A 25,468-nucleotide genomic window follows, 5' to 3' on the forward strand; every position below is an offset into this window, starting at 1 on the left:
CATGAGAATCGTCCACAGATTTAATGTAAACACATTTATCAGATTCATTAACCTTGAAGCCATTAGATATCATTACATGATTAAATTTTTCATGCCACTGTTTAGGTGCTTGTTTTAAACCATACAAAGATTTTTTCAGTTTGCATACTTTATCTTCAAAACCTTTCACAACAAAACCTTCCGGTTGGTCCATATAAATTTCTTCATTCAATTCACCATATAAAAAAGCAGTTTTAACATCCATCTGATGTATATGCAAATCATAAATAGAAGCAATAGCAATCAGCATCCGGATAGAAGTGATTCTAGTGACCGGTGAATAGGTATCAAAGAAATCTAATCCTTCCTGTTGTCTGTACCCCTTAGCTACCAACCTAGCTTTGTGTTTTTCTATAGTTCCATCTGTTCTAAGTTTCCTTTTGAAGACCCACTTGCAACCTATGGTTTTACTACCAGGAGGTAAGTCTACAAGCTCCCAAGTTTCATTTTGTTGAATGGAATCCCACTCATTATTTGAAGCTTCTTCCCAGAAGGGAGCTTCCGGAGAAGTCATAGCTTCCTTATAGGTTTGGGGTTCAGACTCTACCGTAAGAGTCACAAAATCTGGACCGAAACCTTTCTCGGTTCTGACCCTCTTACTTCTTCTAGGTTCGGTTTCAGCATCTAGAGACGGGGGTTGACTAGTCGAAGGAACATCTGAGAGATCATCGCGGACCCTTTTATGAGGTCCAGACCCTAAAGGGAAAATGTGTTCGAAAAACACTGCATCTCTGGATTCCATTATGGTGTTCTCACCAATTACCATGAACCTATAAGCACTAGTGTGCTCAGGATATCCTAGGAAAACACAATCTACAGTTTTAGGTCCTATTTTGGTTTTCTTGGAACGAGGAGTGGCCACCTTGGCCAAACACCCCCACACTTTAAAGTATGCATAGGACGGTTGTCTTCCTTTCCATAACTCATATGGAGTTTTGTCGGATTTCTTAAATGGAACTCGGTTCAAGATATAGCAAGCAGAGAGAATTGCTTCCCCCCACAGGTTCGAAGGTAGCCCTGAACTAGCTAACATAGCGTTCACCATATCTATGAGTGTTCGGTTTTTCCTTTCAGCTACTCCATTCGACTCAGGTGAATAAGGTGCAGTAGTTTCATGAATGATGCCATTAAGTTTGCAGAATTCTCCTATAGGTATCACATACTCACCGCCTCGGTCCGACCTAAGAGTTTTAATAGTAACACCTCTTTGGTTTTCTACTTCAAGTTTATATAATTTGAAAGCGTCTAGGGCTTCATCTTTACTTCTAAGAAGATAAACCTGACAGTATCTTGAGTGATCATCTATAAAAGTGATGTACCATTTTTTCCCACCTCTAGTTGGTGTTGATTTCAAATCTCCCAAATCGGAGTGGATTAGTTCTAGGGGAGTTGTACTACGTTCAACCTTTTTGTTAAAGGGTTTTCTAGCATATTTAGATTCAACACAAATTTCACATTTATGACCTCTGTCAAAGTTTATTTTAGGAATGCAGCCTAATTTAGCAAGTCTTTCAATAGATTTGAAATTAACATGTCCTAGTCTATCATGCCAAACATGTGAGGAGTCACAAACATAAGCAGAAGAAGATGCATTATCATTCAAGTTCAAAGAAAGTACACTAAGCTTAATCATGTTATCAGTGACATATCCTTTTCCTACGAAGTCACCACCTTTAGAGATTACAACTTTGTTAGACTCAGCTACAAATTTAAAACCTTTTCCAAGTAAGATGGTTTCTGAGATAAGATTCTTGCATATGTCCGGGACGTGATACACGTCATTCAATGCGAGAGTTTTTCCTGAAGTGAGCTTCAATTCAACCTTGCCTTTTCCTACCACTTTAGAGGTAGAAGAGTTTCCCATAAACAATTTCTCATCGTCTCCTACTTTGTTATAGGAGGAGAAAGCATTTCTGAACTTACAGACATGCCTAGTGGCTCCAGAATCAAGCCACCAGTCTCTCACATTGGTCACATTAGAGACAAGGTTGACTTCAGACACCATGCCAGTAAAATATCCAGAATCATCTACTACGTTTGCCTTATTTTTCTGTTTAGGATCATTTTTGGTCTTTTTAGGTGCCCTACAGTCCTTGGCCATATGACCAGTTTTCCCACAGTTATAGCAGTCGCCTTTGATGGTGTTTTTGGAGACACCACCCTTTGGCTTAAGATGGTTACCTTTGGAGTTACGCTGTTTGTTACGTTTACCATTTTTGCTGGATTCTCCGTGCCTTTTCTTTGACGCAGCATTATCGTCCAGGACATGAGCTTTGTTTGACATGTCTTTGCTCAGCATCAGGCTCTTGTCTTTGCAGCACAGAAGTTCCTCCACCTGGATCTTTTTCCCCAGCTCCACCATGGTGATTTCACGATTCTTGTGTCGCAGCCTCCTCTTGTACTCGTTCCATGAGGGTGGTAGCTTTTCAATCACTGCGGATACTTGTAGAGATTCATCAATATGCATTCCTTCAGCAAGAATTTCGTTGATGAGTAGCTGGAGTTCGACGAATTGTTCTACAACAGGCTTTTCATCAGTCATCTTATATTCCAGAAACCTAGCCACCAAGAACTTCTTGCTTCCAGCAGCTTCAGCAAGATATTTTTCTTCTAGGGCTTCCCATAAATCAAAAGCAGTAAAATTCTCTTTTGCATTATAAAAGTCGTACAGGGAGTCATCCAGACAGTTAAGAATATGGTTTTTGCACATGTAATTTTTCCTAGTCCACCTATCCAGTCTATCTTCATAACCACGGTCATGAAACCTTCTTGAGGGTCTTTCTAAGGCAACTTCATCTAGCCTTTGGTCTTTTAAGAAGAATAACATTTTGGACTGCCATCGTTTAAAGTCTTTGCCACTAAACTTTGGGGGTTTGTCTACAGTTCTCTTTCCCATGTTGTTACAAAATATAGTAAAGAGGGTATTGCCTTTAGAGTGTTGATAAAATTACTAATAAAGTAACTGAGAAGAAGATACTTAGCTCAAAATAATGTTGTTGATGTTGCTGCACAGAGAATGTAGAGGCACGTAGACTACGCTGTCCTAAAGGCAATATCGCCTGCCACTCCTCTGAGATGCTACAGCAGTTGGAGAGTCACCTCCAGGATACAACTACAGTTAGTACCCCTCAATGTAGCATACAATGAGGGTACCCTTAGAGCTTGGCAGAACTTAAAACAGTAGAAGAGATGTTTATAGAAAAACTGAGGGAGAGTAGAAGAGATATTTCTCTGTGGTGTGTATTCTGAGATTACAACTACTCTCTTATATAGTGTTTGTGTAGTTACAAACAAGAAAGAAAACCCATGCGTATGACAGGAAAAACTGGTTATGTTGGGTTAAAGATAGTTTTGACAGGCATGGAGCAGTGTGTTGCTGCCAAGCCAAATACGTACATACAAGAGAGCCAGGACAAAACACGTACAGACAAAGAAGCAAAGACAAGCACGTTCAGACAAAGAAGTCAGGAGAAAACTCGTGCAGACAAAGAAGCCAAGACAAGCACGTTCAGACAAAGAAGTCAGGAGAAAACTCGTGCAGACAAAGAAGCCAAGACAAGCACGTTCAGACAAAGAAAAGATTCTTCTACTTGTGTGGAAAACACGTACCAAAAATTTCAGCAAAAAGATAGGATCTAATGAACCCACACCCACACCCACACCCGAACCCGAACCCGAACCCGAACCCGAGCCCGAGCCCGACCCGACCGACCGGACGGACGGACGGCGGCGGCGGCGTGCGTGCTTCTGTGCGAAGCACCGCGCGTACGGGAAAGGCAACCTTGCCCTAGTCTAAGCCTCCCCCCCAAGCACAAAAGTCTAATGACCCAAGGGCCATGCCCTTATAGCCAACTCTATGGTATTTATGTCTAAAACTCTTTAGATTTTAGTCAATGTGGGACTATTGTTTTATCTATTCAAAAGAAAAAACAACTAATGGGCAATAGGTCTAGGGATCAAAACATAGTCCATGGAAAAATTGGTAATTTTAAAGCGTTTTTTCTAACAATATTCCCGGTCCCTGTTGTGAACAAATTCTCGAGAATATCTCCCAGAATATTCACGTATACCCTGTTTAGCTCTCCCGGATTTTCCAGCCACTTCTGGCCCTTCAACTCACCCCTGTTAGCTTCCTATAAGTCCATAGAATAATCCCAAACATTTCCAGCCCTTTAATCTCCTTAAAACTACCCAAACAATTATATCGAAAATCTTCCAGGCGTGAGAACTAGTTTCCCGCCAAATTTTACGTTTCAAATGTTGAAGATGGGTTACCCCCTAACCAGTCCTGGTGTCCCTTTAGCAGCTGCCTGGAAATGGGTCACCCCTTAGTAATTAGGTTACCCCTTATCCAAAATCAAGGGTCCGTATAGCAAGTGTCCTCTGGGGCATTTTCCGCACTTTTTTCGGGGTTCCTCCGGGGCATTTCTGGGGTACTTCCGGTACACTTCTGGGGCGCTTCCGGCACTCTATCAACGGAGGTCCAAACGCCGCATTTTCAGCCAATTTCGCTGCAAATCCTTATTCTTCTAAAAACACCTACAGGGACATAAAAAGCCATAATAAATATAAATTCGAGCACTAATAATATATACAATTGAGATTATATAAGACACATAAATGTGCCTATCAATACTGTGAGGCTCCGTAAGTTCTCTTATGTCGAGCATGACCAATTAAATTCATCACTTTTTGTGGTTAATTTGATTGTATATTTCCGATTAGATTAATTATGGGTTCTCTTGTGATTAATCTAATTGAGTATTTTTGGATTCAAATTCATATTCGTATGTGATTTTTTATGTCCAAATAAATGCTTCTTTTCTTTTGAAATGAAGGTCGATCTTGTTTTTCTTTCGGGAATGCCATTTTATGGGGGGAGAGTTATTAATTGAACTTGTGCTTAATTGCCAAATCTTTGTGGGGAGTGCGGCTGTGGAATATTATAGGGGTTATCTTGTATCTTTATAAAATCCTTGATGAAAGCATTTAGCTTCGGCAATATGATTGCATCTAAACAAGTTCATATATGCTTCCTTTTTGTCATGAAATGTCTCTTTTGGAAATTTCATTACGATCCCGTTTTCGTACCTTTGCCAATTTTATTGACAAAAAGGGGGAGAATTAATATGTAATTCACACTACAAATACATATGGTTTTCGGATCATTATGTAAGGGGGAGTGGTTTCCATGTGAGATGGAGTATTGACTAAGGGGGAGTGATGCATATCACCATAGTATTGTTGTCGAACTTGTGATACAATTGAACTTTGATGTTGTGTAATAATACTATGATACTGTATAACAATGATTGAGAATACTTGTTTTCTCATTGTTATAGCTACGGATTTTCAACAACGATGATGCTGAACTTACAACCTTTGGGATCATTGGAGTAATTGGAAGTGACGAAGATTTCGAGTAATGTTGAAGATTAGGCATGTGAAATAGGAGATACAAAAGTTTATTTATTTATTTTTGTATTCCATATGTATTGATAGTTTTGTCACTAAAATTGACAAAGGGGGAGATTGTTAGAGCACTGCTCGGTCGAATTCGCATGTGTTGCTATCTCAAGCATGTTTGTCAATGTTAGTGATCAAAACTATAAGTCTTGATTTCTAGTCTACTATAGCTAAGTCTCGGACTAGGATAGAAAGTATAGTTGAGCTCAAGAACTCCATGGCGATCATCATACAAGACGAAGAACTATTCAAGGAACTGGTGGAACTTCGTCGACTAAAAGGTATATGGATACTTGAACTTATCTATCACTCAAAATTCTATCTACTCTATCTCCTATCTTGAAACAAAAGCCGTTTTAATATATAGACTTTGATTATACACATTTGCTATTTCGAGCCGAGTTTATCTCTCCTATCTATTTCTTGAAATATGTGTTGGTAAGATTTCGCTTTGGCCAAGTTCATCTTTACCTAGTGACGAAAGTCATGTTATGTTTTAATCACTTTGAAAATGGCTTTGATGAAAAATGGTTTGTGAATAACAACTATATAACGTCCTCTAAGAATGTTTCAATGATTGAAATGAGAGTTTAGATTATATAACCAATGTTGGGTATAAGAATTGTGTGGCAACACATACATGTATAAGTCCTTATTCCTTGAACCAAAGTATGTGTTCTTTGTTGATAAGGAAAACTGAAACAAGAGCTGTGAACTCAGTCCGCGAACTGGCGAAGGTTCTCATCCCGAGAATATCTGCTAGAGTTTGTGAACTCCTTCCGGGAACTTAAGTCCGCGAACTTGAGTTGGTTATATCTAAAGATGATTATTTGTGAACCTATATTTATATTAACTAAGGAATGCAAATTGCAAACCGTGGCTATAAAATTCATGAATTGATTTTAGTGAATCAAATCGTTTTTGCGTCGATTGTGTCTTGTATAGTTATATAAGATATATACAATTGAACAACTCTCTAACTAGTTATGGTGAAGAAGAATATGGTTGATATGAAAGTTCTCATATGGCTAACTATTTGGTTAACTACTGTTGAACCAACAAATGTACATGTTTGGGTACGGTTACACAAACCTAAAATCGTGCATTTAATTTGTGTGTAACAAGCTAGGTTTTCGATCTAACGGTTGAAATATATTAGCTTGAATCTAATCAGGTTTTCATCTAACGGTGAATATTGAATGCTTTGTTACTAAGCTAACATTTATTGGAAATCCTGATTTGAAAGACTATATAAGGGAGAACTCTAGCAACTGGGAAACCTAATCCCCACACCTACTGTGTGATACTAGTTGTAGATAGAGTCGATTCTCCTTTAACATTAGGTTTCTTCTTGTAAACCAGATTAACGACTTGAAGACTTCATTGGGATTGTGAAGCCAGACCGATACTACTTTCTTGTAGTTGTGTGATCTGATCTTGCTGATTCTATCGTGTTGAGTAAAATCGTAACGATTGGATTGAGATTAATATCTCCGATAGGAAAGATATAGTCACAAACATCTTCGTCTCGTCGTTTGTGATTCTACAATATCTTCTTTCGCCGCGTAGATTAAGATTATTGTGAGGTGATTGATAATACTAGGCTGTTCTTCGGGAATATAATTCCGGGTTATCAATTGGTTCATGTTCACGTTGATTTATCAAAAGACGGAACAAAAACTTGTGGGTATTTCTGTGGGAGACAGATTTATCTATTACCATAGACTTTTCTTTGTGATACAGATTTGTTTATTAAAGTCTTCGACTTTGGGTCATAGCAACTCTTAGTTGTGGGTGAGATCAGCTAAGGGAATCAAGTGCGTAGTATCTTGCTGGGATCAGAGACGTAAGGAGCGCAACTGTACCTTGGATCAGTGTGATATTGATTGGGGTTCAACTACAGTCCAGACCGAAGTTAGTTTGTAGTAGGCTAGTGTCTGTAGCGGCTTAATACAGTATGTGCTCAAATCTGGACTAGGTCCCGGGGTTTTTCTGCATTTGCGGTTTCCTCGTTAACAAAATTCTGGTGTCTGTGTCATTTCTTTTCCGCATTATATTTTTTTATATAATTGAAATACCACAGATTGTGCATTTGAATCAATCAATTGGAAATCCGACCTTTGGTTGTTGATTGAAATTGATTGATACTTGAACATTGGTCTTTGGTACCGTTCAAGTGATTTCTCTTGTATTCATTTAGACTCGCAGATTACTATTTGCTTGAGTAAGAATTGAATCAAGAAAGAGAGATATAACTATTTGATATACTTTATTAAGATTGAGTCTAGTTGATTCTCTTGAAAGTATATTGGAGTTAGTCCATACAGATTGCTAATCGAAATGTTAGGTGTGGTTGTTGTACCCCCGCCTTTTCAATTTAGATTCCATAAACCTTTCCAGAAAGAGTCTGGCTGTCCTAGGTTGTAATTGTGCACAGTTCTTTCATTTAACTTGTTATACATGGACTTAACTGTAAATTTTTCTGAGTTGGTTAGGAGCCATCTGAGAACATCTGGTTTAGCATTCCAACTGCTATCTAAGGCTATTCTTATGTTACATATTTGTCTAGCAATATGACTTGGAAATAATTCAAAAATTAAAGGAGAGTTCCACTTTTTTTGTGGTTGGATCAATTAAATCTTTCAAAAGTGTTAAATGAGAGTTAAAACTAGTTTTGTAAATACTAAAATTTTCTTCCAACTTAGGAATCCAATTATCTTTCCAAATATTAATGTTATTATCATCTCCTACTTCCCAAATACTGTTTTGTACTTTATATATTTCTCCCATTATTTTTCAATAAAAAAATATCAAAATTTTCCGATCATTGACGAACGGAACTTGTAAGCAAGTTTTCATGTTATTGAAACTCTGGCGTTTTTGCATGTTTCATTAAAAAAATATCTTCCCAGACCAACAAATATAACCGAACCGCAAATTGGAGAAATGTTCGACCACCTAGTCAAACGGATGCCATGTTTGTTTGCATCTGACTTGCGGTCTGGATCTGAGTCAACCCCTGACTCGCCGCGAGTCAGATGTCAGAATGTTTGTTTTAAATTTTGAGTCAGATCTGACTCAACCCCTGACTTGGACCTTTGAATCAGATGATAAAATACTCCTGACTCATTGGATCAAGCTATTGACTCACATATTTTTGAGTCAGTTGAGCCAGATTTGACTCACAGCAAACATATTAAGTCAGACCTGACTCAATTAGGTGATTTTTTTTAGATCCAGATGAATCAAATGAGTCAGTTGTAAACAAATAAGGTGTGAGTATTGATTTTCAATATGCAGACTGAGTTTAGGAGCAAAACTTTTAGCTCATAAACTGATAGGAGAAGGGCTTATCAATTTGTCTTGGACCAGGAAGCAAAGAATCCTTGAAAAGACACTTACGTAGTTGAGTGCAATTCTCAATAAATGGATAATGCCACTAAAATATCTGATTTTTTTTTCTTTTTCTGGGTACTTTGAATTCCGATACAATTCAACTAAAAACGTTTTATGAAACCACTGACATCGTTTTCCAAAAATAGTCAGGCACATTTAAGGACTTAAGTGAGGCGCCGAGATATTCACTGAACTTTTTGTATTTTTATGGGGATATAAAACAAGAACACCAAATAGTTGTTGTTATCACGTAAGTTTTTTTTTTGTCAGAGGGTATCCTAACGTTTCGTTCAAAGTTATGTACTTTGAGCAGTCAGTCTCTATAATCTTTATATTCCTAAACACTCAGGAGCTCCATTCCAAAGTCTAAATCCAATGTCACCAAATGTAATTTTTAGTTTCTTTATGTGCCTCTATAACTCTCTCAGTTTCCTTATGTATTCTTCATGTATTTGTTTAGCTCTTCTTGCATTCTTTAATTATTTAGTTCAATTTCTAGTACTATTGTAGTTCAATTTATCAATGTTGGCCAACGGTTTAAGTAAATAGCATTTGAGTTTAACATTGATTCTATGCATTCCAGGTTAATTATCAATGTGGTGTACAATGTATAAAAATAAATTAATTAATTTAAAGAAAAATATTTTTTTATAATGTAGTGATTCCAGAATTCTCTGGAACGTAACTTGGGGTATTTCCTAAGTTATGTGGTTTCCAAGTTTATGGTTTCTAAGGTATGGGGCTATTCTTATAAGTTCTCTAAGACGTGGAGATCAAGGATGTAACTACTATATAAGAGGACTTATATGGTGAGTTCATCTTCTTGGAAATTTTCTTAACAAGGGTGAGGGTCACAACCATTGTGTCCTACAATGGTTGGTGATAAGGAAAAATCTATGTGAGAAGAGAGACTTGTAGTAAGAGCAAGTATGTGAGAAATATAGGATTTATAAGGTTCATATAGGAGAAGCTATAATTCATGATGTTCTTCATGATCTTGTCTAAAGTCGAAGCAACCATGTCGGTGGACATTTATGGAAGAAAAATGATAAAAGGAAGAGCTAAATTCTTTGTAATATGTCTTGTTGTTTCTAAATCGCTTATCGCTAGTGGGTTATATAATTAGCTGATTATATGATGTGTATCGATGTAATAACTTAATAATAATGAAAGATTCTCGAGGTGGTTTTGGCCGTGGATGTAGCTTATAAAGGGCAGGTGAACCACGTAATCTTTATGCCGTGTGTGATTGTCTATTATTGTATACATTATATTCATGTTAATATTATCCACCATGCTAATCTAAAGATATAAGTAAAAGATTTGAGCTAAGTTATCTAAACTATGAAGTTTCGTGGAATTTAATTCTATGGAAACATGTCGGTTCGATATGAACATAACCTTGGTTTCCCGAGAAATGGTGCGGTGAGCGTGGATAAGGATGGCAGTGATTTGGTAATTTGAACAAGAGGTTTCAAATAAAAGAAAATCTTGGTTCGTAGTGGAAATATATAGTTTGTGAAGATGGTGAGTCGATCAAGGTCGAATAAGAAATGGGACGACATCAGTAAAGATCCGACAATTTTGTTTAATGTGACTATGATTCTTGTTGAAGGTGTTTTCTTTACGAGAGAAGATCGTTTGTAGGTTCAATTAGCGTCTGCAAATATTGTAAATAGAATGTTTTTGAATCATTGTGGTGATATACGACAATCGTATATACATAACATATGAAGATTATAACATATTTTTATCTACATGGAGGATGAATCAAGATTGTTGGTTCTTGGAGTTGGTTAAATCCATATGAAATTGTTTAATGGCTCAGCTTAAACAATGTCAAGTGTTAGACATGTGTTAAGAAATAGTATCCTACGAAGTTGGGATAACGAGTGATCATGGCAACGAAGTAGTTTGATACAAACTCAATGCAGAAACTAGTATAAAATATATGAAAAAGTTGTTTGTGGTGACGCCAGATGATCAACAGATAGTACGTCATTCCGGCTACGTCATTCCAGCGGTGCAAGTGCAAATGAAGAATTTGGCTTAGGTTGTCGATCAAGCTCAAAGTAACAGACAACTTTGTTCGTGCTAGTGGTGATGTCCGGGAGGTTGGCCTTGTATAAGATGGCACAAATTCATGCATTGTTGGAGTGAATACGGTGGTTTCGTTCACGTCACAAAAGGTGGTGATTGTTGGGATTTTGTTTGTAAATATGGTTACAGAATTCTCTAGAGCGTAACTTGGGGTGTTTCCTAAGTTATGTGGTTTTCAAATTTAGGGTTTCCTAATTAAATCATGGGGCCATTCTTAGAAGTTCTCTATGACTTTGAGAGAAATGATGTAAAAACTATATACCATGGCCTATATGGTGAATCAAAATCATTCTATTGGAAATGTTCTTGATAAGGGTGAGGGTCACAACCATTCTTTCTGTCATGAACTAGCCATTATCTATCTAGCTTATTTAGGCACCCATTATTTATCTAGCTTGGTAGCCCTTATCTTAAGTAGTAGTTCCATTGTAGAGACTCACATGTTGTACGTGAGTAGTTGTTATATGAGATTTTTTGCTCAGACTTATCTCTCATGAATTATTGATAAAACTTATCCTTTCCTGCACCTCTCATTCTTCTTTAATCTCTCTTATTCTTCTTCTTCTTGTTTTCTAAATATCCTCTTAATCTCTATCCTTCTAACCTTCGACCCTTCTTTCATTATTTAAATGAATGCATTTGTAGTGTTATCACTACAAGTGGTATCAGAGTAGTCTTTTCTGGACTGCAGTCATGGTTACCTTAACAGATCTGTCAAAGTTTTTTGAAGAGCTTTCTAAAACACAGCAGAAGATGCAAGATGATCATAATAGATTTGTACAAGAGATGCTAGAGAAACAGAGGCTGCACTATTAACTCATGAAGAAAAATAGAAACTATCTAATGAAGAAGCAAAACAGTCACAACAAGATTTATTCAACCTTGTAGAAACATGGATGAAAGATAACACTCGTAATGTTTGTCGGCAAGAACTTTCACCAGGAATCTTAGTAAAACCTCTTGTTCATTAGTTTGGTCAAGGGTCTCATCAACAATCCCAAGCTGCTTCAGGTAAAACAACGATTCACTCTCAACGTTATTTATTTGGATCTCATGACTCTAGTTTCCAACATCCTAAACCCAAGGTATATTTTCCAAGGTTCGATGGAACTAATCCTAGATCTTGGATCCGTAAGTGCATAATTTTTTTTTCTCCTTTATCAATTACCCCATCATGTTAGAGTGACTATGACATCCATGTACTTAGATGGTAAAGCTGATGTGTGGTTTCATGATTATCAAGCCTATAAGGTTAATATTACTTGGGATGAATTTTTTCATGATATATGTGCTTGATTCCAAGAGTTAAGACATGATGATATAGTTGGGGAATTCAATAAATTAAGTCAAGGGGGTTTTGTTTTGGACTACCAAGAAATTTTTGAGGAACTCAGTGCACTCATGTTAGCTAAGAATCCTCACCTGACTGAAGCATACTTCACATCCAGTTTTATTAGTGGTCTCAAAGAAGAACTGCGCATGCATGTCTTAATGGACACCCCACAGAGTTTACAACAAGAGTTTTTTTTTTTTTGAAATAATACAGGAGGTGTCATTAGAAAATGAAGTTAAGAAAAAGAGCCTTCATAGACCTCCACCAGTCTATGTTCCTAACTCTCATTCCTCTAGACTTCAGTTCTCACCAGTTACTAGCCCAAGACCATTATACAAAATCTCTAACCCCACTATAACTAGCCCCAGTCATCAACTACCCCCCATCAAGAAACTCTCTCCAGCTGAGATGCAAGCAAGAAGGGATAAAGGCTTTTGTTACGAATGTAATGAGGTATATCATAGAGCGCATAGATGTGTCAGGCAACAACTTTGTATGCTAGCTGCAGATGAAGAAGATCAACACTCCACTGAAGCTGATTCACCAGTGGATACTCCAGTCATTCAAGAAGAAGAAGAGGAGGTGGAAATTTCAGTTCATGCACTCTCAGGTATTTTTCTCACTCAACCATCAAGATTCGGGGTTTTGTGAAGAAGGTACCATTATCTATACTTATAGACAGTGGCACTACTCACAGTTTCTTATACCCTGAGCTGCTAGGAGGGGTCATAGTTATATGGAGCCCACAACTGATTTGATGGTAGCTGTAACAGATGGTAACAAGTTGGTCAGTCAAGCTAAGAGTCCTGCATTTTCATGGAAATGCAGGGTCATGACTTCAAGTTTGATGTGAGGTTATTACCTGTAGGAGACTGTGACATGGTGCTTGGAGTTGATTGTATGAAATGTGTGAGTCCAGTGGTCTTTTATTTTAACAAGCTGACAGTTTCTTTCACTAGAGCTAATCAACACATTGAGTTGAATAGACATCCTGACACCAGCAAAAATTCCATGATATCTGGCACAGAATTGCACAAAAGAAGAACAAGACTGGAGTAGTAGGCCATCTCTTTTCCATATTAGACACACCTTCACTAAACTCTTCTCCTACACCACCACAAATTTCCAATCTTCTTGAATCTTTTCCAGACATATTCAAAGAACCTACTCAACTTCCACCGTACAGAGCTCATGACCATCACATTCCACTCAAGCCATTCACTGCCCCACCAAATCAAATGCCATATAAAACTCCTTATGTCCAAAAAGAGGTGGTGGAAAAATTGGTACAGGAAATGCTTAACTCAGGGGTGATTAAACCTAGTCATAGTCCATTTTCTTCTCTTATCCTACTTGTGAAGAAAAAAGATGGTAGCTGGCGATTCTGTGTGGATTATAGAAGATTGAATGACCTGACTATCAAGGATAAGTACCCATTCCAGTTATTGAGGAGCTGCTGGATGAATTGAAGGGTTCTACAGTTTTTTCTAATATTGATTTGAGGGTTGGATACCATCAAATCAGAGTGTACCCTGCTGACACACACAAAACAGGCTCCAAAACTCATCAAGGGCATTTTGAGTTCTTGGTCATTCCATTTTTCTTAATTAATGTCCCTAAAACTTTTCAAGCCTTGATGAATGAAGTGTTTAAACCATATTTAAGGAAGTTTACTATAGCGTTTTTTTGATGATATTCTCATATATGGTCCAGACATGCAATCACACTTAGAACATCTTCAGATTGTTCTCACTTTACTTAAAAAAAACTCATTATTTGCTAAGATTAGCAAATGTTCCTTTGGCCAGACACAAATTGAATACCTTGGTCATATTATTTATGGTGATGGGGTAGTTGTAGATCCTATGAAGATTGAGTGCATGGTCAACTGGCCAGTTCCAACTTGTCTCAAGGAATTAAGGGGATTCTTGGGGTTGACTGGATATTATAGAAAGTTTTTTTGACATTATGGCCTCATCAGCAAGGCATTCACTAAGCTACTCAATAAAAACTATTTTTCTTGGAATCCTTCAGCCCAAGATGCTTTTGAACAACTTAAAACAGTTGTCACCACTACTCCAGTTTTATTGTTGCCAGATTTTTCAAAATCATTTGAAGTGGAAATAGATACTTGTGACTCAGGGTTTAGAGCTGTGTTAATGCAAGAAAGGAGGCCAATAGCTTACTTTAGCAAAGGTATGGGACCTAGATTTTTAGCTCACTCTATTTATGAAAAGGAGTTACTCTCCATTGTCATGGAAGCTAATAAGTGGAGACCATAATTATTGGGTACCCATTTTAAGATCTTCACTGATCACTAGAGCATTAAGTTATTCTTAGAAAAAAGATTACATTCCACTCTTCAACAAAAATGGTTGGCTAAGCTCCTTGGATATGATTATGAGCTTTGCTACAAAAAGGGAGCTAAAAACAGGGTGGCAGATGCACTTTATAGACTAGGGCATACATCCTCATCTCATTGTCACTCTCTAACTCAAATACAGCCTGCTTGTATGGATGAAGTTCTTAAAAGTTACAACTCATACCCTTTGGCTCATGAGCTCCTCCCCAAACTCATGCTAGATCCTACCAGCATTCCTAATTATTCTTATTCTCAAGGTGTAATCAAGTTTAAAAACAAGAAACCAATTGTTAACAAATATCCACTCATCTGCGTGGGTGGGCACTCAGGACAACAAGCTAGTTACCAAAGGGCAAATACCTTTTTCCACTGGATGGGTTTAAAAAGAGATTTGATTCAGTTTACTCAAGAGCGTGATGAGCTCTAACGCCCTACCTGCTAGCCTACTACAACTATTACCTGTTCTTGATCAAGCATGACAACATATAATTATGGATTTCATCACTAGGTTACCAAAGTCAGAGGGCAGAGAAGTTATTTTGGTAGTGGTGGACAGGTTCACTAAATACAACCATTTTCTTCTCATCGGTCACCCATTTACAACTTCATCTATTGCTAAAGTATTCTTGAACATAATCTACAAGCTGCATGGTCTTCCTTCTTCTATAGTGTCAGATAGAGATTCCAAGTTTGGTACTGCTTTGCATATGAGATCATCCTATCACCCACAGTATGACGGCCAGACTGAGAGAGTGAATGCATGCCTTGAAACTTATCTCAGATGTATGACTAGTTATAGACCAACTAAATGGGTGAGTTGGCTTCCAATGGCTGAATGGTGGTTCAATACCACTTATCACATTAGTCTCAAGCTTACTCTCTTTCAAGCTCTGTATGGCTACACTCGACCACCGTATGGTCTTCATTATTCTTCAGCCATCAATGCTTCAGTTGAAGATTACTTGCAGTAGCGACAGGAAGTTAGCATTGCTCTGAAGTCTTCCTTAGAAGAAGCACAACATCGTATGAAACAACGGGATGATAAAAACAAAGTCGAGCAAGAATTCCAAGTGGGGGATTTGGTTTATTTACGGCTGCAACCTTATCGTCAAACCTCTGTTCATCTCAGAAGGAATCTTAGACTAGCTGCAAAAAAAATTGTCCCTTACCAAGTACTGGAAAAAATCGAGACAGTTCTTACAGACTTCAACTTCCTTCTACTTCGAAAATCCACCCGGTCTTTCATGTTTCTCAGTTTAAGCTCAAGTTGGGGTCCAGGTTACTTCCTCAAACTAATCTGCCCACATTGGATTCTAATGGATATGAAGGTGATTCCACTGCAAGTGTTGGATTGTCGTATGGTGCTCCGTAAAAAGCAGTAAGTGGCTCAGGTTTTAGTTTATCGGTCTCACTCTACTCCAGCTGAGGCCACTTGGGAGGACTCACTGTTCATGAAAAAGAGTTTCCCTAAGCTAATTCTTGAGGGAAAAATCGTTTCGAGGAGGAAGCAGTTGTCATGAACTAGTTGTTATTTATCTAAATTATTTAGGAACTCATTTTCTATCTAGCTTGGTAGCCCTTATCTCAAGTAGTAGTCCCCTTGTAGAGACTCATATGTTGTACGTCAGTAGTTGTTATATGAGCTATTTTTCTCAGACTTATCTCTCATGAATTATTGATAAAACTTATCCTTTCTTACACCTATCATCTTTAATCTCTCTCTTCATATCTTCTTCTTCTTCTTCTTCTTCTTCTTCTCAATCTCTATCCTTATAACCTTCGACCCTTCTCTCATTAATTAACTGAATGCATTTGTAGTGTTATCAATACAGTATCCTACAATGGTTGGTGATGGGGGGAAATATGTATGAGAAGAGAGACTTGTAGTGGGAGAGAGCATGGAGAAATATAGGATTCCTAGGGTTCGTATAGAAGAAGCTATAATTCTTGATGTTCTTCAAGATCTTGTCCAAAGTCTAAGCAACCATGGCAGTGGAGGTTTGTGGAAGAAGAAGAACAAAGAAAGAGCTAAAATCTTCGTAATATGTCTTGTTGTTTCTAAGTCACTTATCACTATTGGGTTATAAACTAGCTGATTATATATTTTGTATTATATAATAACTTGTTATGATAATGAAATATTCTCTGAGTGGTATTGGTCGTGGATGTAGCTTACAAGGGTAGGTGAACCACGTCATCTGTGTGTCGTGTGTGATTGTCTATTATCGTGTACATTATATACATGCTAATCTAAGGATATAAATAAAGAATTCGAGCTAAGTTATCTAAAGTAGGATGTTTCAAGGGTTCGAGATGAGCGTAACCTCGGTTTCCCGACAGTTACAAATCTTTCATTTTCAGTATCAATGAACATTTGATGAATGTTGTGTTACCAGTAATTTGTTGTACAAGTATGTTCAGGCAGACCTTAATTCTCTCAATGAAAACCAGTGCAGGATTAAAACAAGTCTTATACTAGAATCCAAGTTAAGTATGGGAGAATTTTGGATGATCAAGTCTAATAGTTCTAAAAAATCATGCAAATACGTTATCTCCAAGCTATTTTTCAGGATCTGCAAGAGAGAGTTTCAAATTCAACCTAAATTTTTTTTTTTTTTTACAATGAATACCTCTTGACACCAAGTCTGACGGTTTCGGAATGTTTAATAATTTGAGCTCTTTTTTTAACCGTTGATCTCGTGGTTTAAGATGGAGGGTCTCTTTAGAACCCCCACCAGTAGACTTGTTCTTCCATGATTTCCACCAAAAACCCCTATGTGGCAAGGCTTGCTAAGCAGACTATAATCACTTGAAATATAGTTGTATGGTTGCGCACACCCTTATCTAGCCTGGCTGATGACCTGGCTCGTGATGTAACTATGCTAGTATATGGTGCGTTGTTTGTCTTAACCAAAACACTAAGACTATAGAAAAATTGCCACTAGTCAACTGAATTGTCTTAGCAAAGAAACTAACGACATGTTTTTTGTTTGGTGGCTCAGCGTTGTCTGACATCTGACTCGGCCCCAGTCAGATGTCATATCGTTTGTTTTTATGAAAGTTAGATCTGACTCGCGATCTGAGTCAAATCTAATCCTTGATTCGGATCCGTATGAATCAGGTAATAAAATACTCCTGATTCATGGGAACAAACCACTGACTCATATTTTTGAGTCATATCCAGAAGAATCAGATGATTTCAGTCAGATCCAAACGAGTCAGGAAGAAACAGACATGATCTGCCACAAGTCAACTGAATCAATTTAGAAATTTACATGGTCTAATAATATAAAGATAAAGATTATTTAGAAATTCTCACGGGAGTAGGTCGACACCAAGTTACTTAGCATCAAGTACCGAGCAGCTGGGTAAAATTCTGTTTGAATGTACTCTTGAATGAGATCACCGATTAATTTTAGATTCACAGGTAGGAAGGAGATGAGCCATATTAAAAGCTTTTTTAGGAGTATTACTGTATTACTCTATTAGTCCCGCTCGATCGATCCATCCATCTCCTGTTAAGATTACGTTCTAAAAATGCTAGGACGCCATCACAAAGGATGTAAGATACTCTATTTGGAACAGTTACAAATTTGGTTTATAGGGTCAACTGCGATTACTTGGCATTTTAGATGCCATATATACAACTGCGATGAAGCACATTGAGCAATATTTGTGCAAGTACCAAAACAATATTTGTCCACTTGGAATAGCGAGTGGTTAAGCTTCGTAAATTCTATTATCATTTTTCTGGCTTTTTGGGAGGTAATATTCACATAAATTCTACGACCATAGTAATCCAATTTAAGTTACAGGCCTGAGTAGTGGCTGTACTGAAACCAAGAGATTTAAGGTGCAAAATTCTGCAATCAGCACTGTTTAAACATATGCTACAAACAGAAAAAGGGAACAGAAGAAAAAATCAGCAAACTCTGAGATATTACATTGCTAAGTACAGCAAATGAGAAGGTATTTTGCCGACCGCTTCACCAATGTACAGTTCTAAGAAAATGAACAGAGACGTCTAAGGGTAACCATCTGATATCACAAAAAGTCTCCTATCACTGCAACAGTTTCAACTAAAGGGTTTTACATAAAAACTACCCCCAAATCTTGTGTATTGTTCGCAAAAATGCATCCAAGAGTGCTGAGAGAAACTATTTAACAAAGGAAAAAATCAAGAACACGCAATTATTAATAATTTTGTTAATGAAAGAAAAAGAAAAAACTTACTGTACAGGCAAGAACTGTACAACAACAGGCCTCCCACCCCCTAAGAGCCAGAACAGTTCCGATCAGTTCTACAGAACTTAATATTTCGCTCGCGAGGAAGACTTCTGTAGCGTACATGGTAACTGTGGTAGCTCTAGAAGAATCCTACATCAGGATCTGTTAATCATCCAACTCTATTAGTTGGGCTCGCTTTTCAGCAGCTTTTTTCCTGATAAAAATTCCCCATCTCATGGCGGCCTTAATCTTTAGCCACCCAACAACAGCTTTTCCAGATGGACGACCACGATCTTCGTCATAGCTGTAATTTGGTGATGGAGAAGGTAGGTAAGACGAGAAGGGATTCCCATCTTCAGTTGCGTTAAAAGAAGCGTGTCCACCCATGTTGAAGAGACGAAGCAGATGTTGCATGTCTTCATTTTCGAGGATCTGATGACTTCTCATGCGGATATCTTCCTCAGAGAACATGTCATCTACTCCCCTGTTATCACGTTGGAGAGCCCAGTCATCATAAGGAACATTTGATGGTTGCACAGCAGATGGACCACCAATCTGGAATCCTGAGGTGGATGGTTGTGGCGGACCAAGAGCCAACCCAGATGCATTACTACTGCGTATGATTTGATTTTCGTTGGAAGTGTTGCCATCAAACTGAGCACGGCTGTTAGAGTTTACTTGGTGAGGTTGCATCGGGTATCTGTTTGCTGGATTGTCATTGTAACCTACAGCTGAAAGAAGCAGACATTAACTTTTCCACTTAGGAGTGCAACTCAATGTGTTAAACATAAAGCAGTGAAGTAAAATCGTAACAGGGTGCTGGCATCAAACTTCATTAAGTTCACTAACATCATCTTACTATCATCAAGGCAGCAGGCAGAAACCCCAACTCTCCGATACCTATATGAAGCTATATCTTCACTGATTGACACCCTAATTTCTTCCCTCTTCGGAAGTGAACTAATAAAAATGTTCTGTTTGATATTAACTTCTCCACCTAGGAGTGCAACTTAAGATGTTAAACATAAAGCAGTAAAGTAAAGCATCAAACTTGATTAGAACTAACATCATCTTCTTATCATCAAGTCAGCAGGCAGAAACCCCAACTCTCCGAGAACTATATGTTTGCTGATTGACACCCTAATTTCTTTTCTCTTCAGAAGTAAATTATAAAAACATTTTCTGTTTGAAATTCCAAGACACCCTTCGAAATTACAAATATGAAATATTTAACCGCCTCAACTTACTAACAGTAGATAAATTTTACCCAATAACAGGTTAAATATGCTCACCACCGACAGTCAAGTTTGGCTCCACTGTAGAATGTACTGTAGGACCTGGAACTGGAACTGGAACAGGACCAGGTAACCGAGGAACAGAGACTTGCTGATGTTGATCATATGCAGTAGTATACTCTGGTACATTCATCGCAACTTCTGATCGAGTAGAAGGACCTCTTTTGTTCTGGTTGAAACCTAGAAGATTCTTGCCATCATATTCCACAACATGCATCCAATTTTCATATGCCCTCTTTACCAAGGTATCCACATAAACCTGTAACACATGCAGGGATTCAGCTTTGGATAATACTAATGACTCGGGATTTATTTTTTCCGGTAAGATATCAATGACATCACCATGTTCAAATGCTTCAGATCAGAAATTTTTGAAAAGGAAGTTCATAACCAACTAAGGGTTTGATAACCTAAAACTTCAAATACCCAATAAATAGAATTATACAAGCTATCCCTCCAAAATTTTACAGTAAACCCTTATTCACGCAACTGACTAATACAGACTCAACGAGTTCAGGATAACTCTGTCCTCATAAAATTTTAGGCTTCCTTGCTTGCCTTCTTGCTTTTATCCTGCTGGATAAGCTGGATATGTCATACAATCCAGTACAAAATTCTAACAGAACACCACTTCACAATCATGACGGCCAAGGACAATGTTCAGCTTTCAGTACATGGATTGGCGTAACAAACAGGACAATGGTGAAACTAAAGCAAGAGTCTACATCTAGTTCCACAAAAAAATTCAAGGTAAGTAAAATTACCTTCTGAGATTCAGTTACAGAATCAGGAGAAACATACTGCCCAGAAGAAATAAGACCAGTGAACTCATAGATATTATTAAAAACGACACCCACATTCCTTGTATCATCAGCATAATAAACATAAAGCATTCCACCCAGGACACAAGTCTTTGCATGATCCACAAGAACTTCCCACATCTTGTTCGACATGCCACTGCCAAGAATCTACAAAAAATCAGATAGACGCATCAGACAAAAGCAAGAAATTAACGTGCGGAGTTAATAACTCAGCAACCATATAATACATCCTTACATTTCTCAGCTTTTGAGCATCTCTGACTACGTAACGGAGAAACTGTTCGACAGTGTATATCCCAGACTTATTCAACCTCTTATGAAATGACCCGTCCTTTCCAATCTTTTCCAATCTCCACACCTCATCATTTAGCGCAGGTGGGTAGTGCTTCTTGTAAACTGAGAAGAACAAACAAAATTTCAGGGCAATGACGATAAAAATTAAATAACATAGCATCAAGTTATGAACCTACGTTCTCCTCTGTGATCTTTCACGGTAAATGCATCTGTTTTGGCTTCTCGGATTCGAACACCCTCACAAAATCCAGAAGAAATTTTAAGGCCAAGCCTAAACTTCCTGCTTCGAATCCAGCTAGAATTGTCAGTAAATGTGAGCTCCCCTAGGGTTCCTACACCTTCCCTGAGTGTTACATGCACATCACCGGTCAGAAGCGGTCTCTTGCCCTCCCGCTCTTTGACCAAATGTTTTTCAAAATCATCTTGAGTCCACCCGTCTTCGTCATCGTTATTGAAATCTCCCTCAAGGACAACAATATCGAGTTTAGCTGAGGACTCTGGTCCTGATGTAACGACACGGCGTGTGCTTGCATCAAACAGAACGACATGGATTGCTGCACCCTGCTCCCCTTCTACTTTCCCTCCGGTAAATAGGGGCAGCGATAGCCTTGACCTGAATTGCAGCTGCAGGTTTCTTCCATCAGGCCCTTCAATTCTTACTGGAGAAGACCTGGAAATGCATAGGTTAAAGAGTTAGAAGTAGAACAGACAGGTTTCTCAATCAGCAACATCTTAGATGACTAAGAGGTCGGCAAGGTAATGGCTCTTTGGCTGAATATCAAGAGAGGCCAATTTATTTTAACCGACCTTATATAAGAAATTGTGAAATAAATTACCCGGAAAAAAAATGGCGTTCTGAATCTTTTGATATAAGCAATAAATCCTAACTGAACATTTGAATATGCTCTACTTTTTAAATTTATCAAAAAACATATGTTGCTCATTTTGTGTCACTCCCTTCAGGGCTAACCTTATGATATATGCACGCTGCGAAATGCAACTTATAACATATAAAAGACAAGTTAATTCATATTTTCTGAAATAAAATCAAGATTATCTCTCACCTTCCATTGATCCTAGAAGGACCTAACTTTGCAAGAGCACGTTCAACCTCTTCACTAACCTGTCACACAATGGTCATCAATCATCAGGACAACAAACCATACACACACTAAAACAGTGCATCCAGTTAACAAATAGAGGAGTCGGCATTTGACTATCTTATCAGCTCGCCGAACTTTAAAAAAAGAACCAGTATTACATCTCTTTCGTACATCTAAATACTACATATGTGCAGACTGTAGAGTCCTACAAGGCAAACGATTCACATAACGGTTAAAGATTTAGAGTCAATGAGAGAGAAAATAATAACATTAGAGCTTGGAAGAATGATTTAAGAGTACATCTATGTTTTAAGCTACCCGAAATTAGTGCGGCACAACACATAAATCATGATCATAGTAAAAGAATTGTGGTTCAACAATAGCCATAACTACTTCAATTTCTCCTGCTAATTCCAAAAAGTTCCCCTATGAAACTAGGGTCGCGATAGGCTTGGCGAGCCAGCGATAGACCAATAGAGGGAGAGAGGAGTACCAAGATGGGTGACTGCTTGGGAAGTTCTCGTGTACCTTTGTTTGGTTGAAAACCAGCCATTCCCCTAGGGAAGGGAGGGAGCAGTACCAAGATGAGTGACTGCTTGGGAAGTCCTCGTATTCCCTTTCTCGGCTACCCCAACTTGTTTGGGACTAAAGGCTTAGAAGAAGAAGAAGTTATTTCTCTTTTCCACAATTCAATCTAATACAAAATATACTTTCTTACAGAATAAGGACATATTCTTTCTGTGTTTTGCGATCAGTCTTTTCTTTCTGTGTTTTGCGAAGTTTCTTATATCATTTATAAGAAGATCAAACTGGCTAGTGTGTTTAGAGCATAGAACCCATCTTCTTTGAGAAGTCTCTACACCCATCTCCACAATTAGGTGACGGGAGCATACCAACCAGATAGCAACTTGAGAATTGAGGATAGCTAAATAAATACATGCTAGAAAAATTCTATGTCACATCTCCGAGTATTGAGGATATCTACATAAATACATGCTAAAAAAATTCTATGTCACATCTCCACAAGAATTTTAAGAAAGATTTCAGCATCAAGGGTTGTGTAACTTACAACTCTACGAAGAATGGGCTCCAGAGATGAGCAAAGCTTCTGAAGACTATCCACCTTGAGAGCTTCCACAATAACACTGCATTGCATACTTATTAGTGAACGGTGGCCTAGTACTCACAAAGCAAACGAGAAAAATACCCCACTGGAGTGTCAAATAAAAGATAATAAATATAAGAAAAGCATGCCTATAGTACTGCTGTAGTGTAGAGCAAACCTAAATCCAAACAGAGGGTTCACAAGCTAGAATGCAGAATACAACTAAGACGGAATCAGATTACACATCCAACAATAACTATGTGACAGAAAAAGACAATATATCTGAGTCTTAGAGATTCAACATCAAGACAGGACAATATTATAATATAGAAAGAAATACAGTACATGAAAAGATGATACATAAATAATCGTGAGGTCCGTCTAAGGTACTCAATCTAAACAATGATTATATCATAATGGGAACCACTTTCCATTTCTCATGTACTCAGACATGACATGATGGGCGTGTACCAAACTCAGGTAATTGGGTGAGCCATACATAGAACCATAGATACTATAAATTGCAATCCTAAGTGTATTTAACGCAGATTAGCAAATATTTTTAAACATGCCAGATTCTATACAGTTCCAATTGTAAAGTTGTAGGGACTCCAGAGTTGACCCCAAACCCCATTGAAGCCAAACCGAAAAATGACATACTAAACAGCTCCTAAACTGTGATACTTTTCTGGATTTTCTCCCCAGTCCATCATCTAGTAAATACTAGTAAAATTATGTTTTCACAGTTGCTTGAAAGTTTACTGTTCTTCTCGTAAATAAGATCTTAAAAGTTTATTAGTGCAAAACTAGAAACTTAAATAGACCGTTCTGCACGAGCAAAATTTCCTAATATGCAAAATTAGAAAATTAAATAGACCTTTGTTTAACAAACCACTAAAAATTTCCTAATTAAGGAAATCAACTAAACCTTATCACGCAAAAATTCCTAAAGTCTAACCCAAAATAAATTATAGACAGTCACATATAACAAACAAACACAAAACACCTAAACTCTCAGTTTATAGAACTAAATCGAAGACTAAATTATTACCTAGCAAGAGCAGGTCGTTTCTTCTCAGGCTGACCTTCTTCAGCTTCACTTGTACCTAAACCCCGTTTTTCTCTATTCATAGTCGGTCTCTGCATTTCCCCCCAAATCAAAATTTCACAGATCTGAATATAACAAAATTTACCGAATCAAATCACTTCAAGAAAGTCAAAATTCTTCTACAGAGTCAGGATATTGTTCCAGATTCAATTCAGATCTAACTAAGAAAACACAAAAGATTCAAATTCCTAAACGAATTTCACTAGATTCAAAGCGAAATTAAAATCATCGAGTGAAGAATTAAACAAACCAACCTTAATAAGTAACTAAGAATTTAATTGACTAAAAACTAAAAATAAGTGATTAAGTCAAGCTTTACTTCTTCTTCTTCTTGTGTTTTGTTGTTACACTCTCTTTATATTATATCTTCTTCCGAGTTTGAGTTTACAGTGACGGCTAAAGAGAAGAGTAGAGAGAGAAACAAATGAAAAGAAAAATCTAAATCTAATCTCTTCTTTTTCTCTCTCTCTTAGTCGTCGCTTAAGGTTATTAGATCTGAACCGTTGTTTTTGTTTAGAACGTTGATAATTTATTTAATTTGGGCTCAAAATGACTTTAATATCCTTTTGCTTTTCAGGGAAAATAAATATTCGCACTTTGAGGAGGAGGAATGTTAACATACGACTAGGATGATAATGGTATGGGTACAGCCGTATAGGTGAGGTGAACCTGGTGAAGTACTGGTCCGACTAGTAAAAATACGGATATAGGCCAGCTCGTTAACAGGCTTATGTCACTCCTATATACGTCACTTTGTTCGTGTACTTGTGTGGTGGGACATTGTCATGAACATCTTGATCTTTGTCTCGTCTTCGTTGC

The 25,468-nt window shown here is 37.7% G+C and overlaps 1 protein-coding gene across 6 annotated transcripts; it reads right to left on the minus strand.

The window, feature by feature from the left end:
* Positions 1 to 18,543: 18,543 nt before the first annotated feature.
* LOC113301474 (calmodulin-binding protein 60 B-like) lies at positions 18,544 to 25,077 on the minus strand. Of its 6 annotated transcripts, XR_003336342.1 has the most exons (10): positions 24,904 to 25,065; positions 24,593 to 24,714; positions 23,506 to 23,581; positions 22,398 to 22,456; positions 21,510 to 22,003; positions 21,275 to 21,435; positions 20,983 to 21,186; positions 20,216 to 20,477; positions 18,930 to 19,654; positions 18,544 to 18,853 (listed from the first exon to the last, which is right to left on the minus strand). XR_003336342.1 is itself a non-coding variant. In XM_026550249.1 (9 exons), the coding sequence occupies exons 2-9, from the start codon at positions 24,685 to 24,687 to the stop codon at positions 19,089 to 19,091; spliced, it is 1,917 nt and encodes a 638-aa protein (XP_026406034.1). In that variant the 5' UTR covers positions 24,688 to 24,714; positions 24,969 to 25,077; the 3' UTR covers positions 18,613 to 19,088. The 6 variants fall into 6 exon arrangements, 5 of the variants coding, with proteins under 5 accessions (XP_026406034.1, XP_026406035.1, XP_026406033.1 ...); XM_026550249.1 differs by having other exon boundaries at positions 18,613 to 19,654; positions 24,969 to 25,077; XM_026550250.1 differs by having other exon boundaries at positions 18,613 to 19,648.
* Positions 25,078 to 25,468: the final 391 nt, after the last annotated feature.

Source organism: Papaver somniferum, chromosome 8, assembly GCF_003573695.1.
Source record: "Papaver somniferum cultivar HN1 chromosome 8, ASM357369v1, whole genome shotgun sequence".
NCBI lineage: Eukaryota > Viridiplantae > Streptophyta > Magnoliopsida > Ranunculales > Papaveraceae > Papaver > Papaver somniferum.

Bases quoted from the DNA above. Each gene is read 5' to 3' on its own strand.
- LOC113301474 (XM_026550249.1), bottom strand. From the start codon at position 24,687: ATGCAGAGACCGACTATGAATAGAGAAAAACGGGGTTTAGGTACAAGT. The intron at 22,457-23,505 runs GTAAGTTACACA...ATTGTGTGACAG, and splicing joins AGCCCATTCTTCGTAGAGTT to GTTAGTGAAGAGGTTGAACG. The intron at 21,436-21,509 runs GTAGGTTCATAA...TGTTCTTCTCAG, and splicing joins GAAAGATCACAGAGGAGAAC to TTTACAAGAAGCACTACCCA.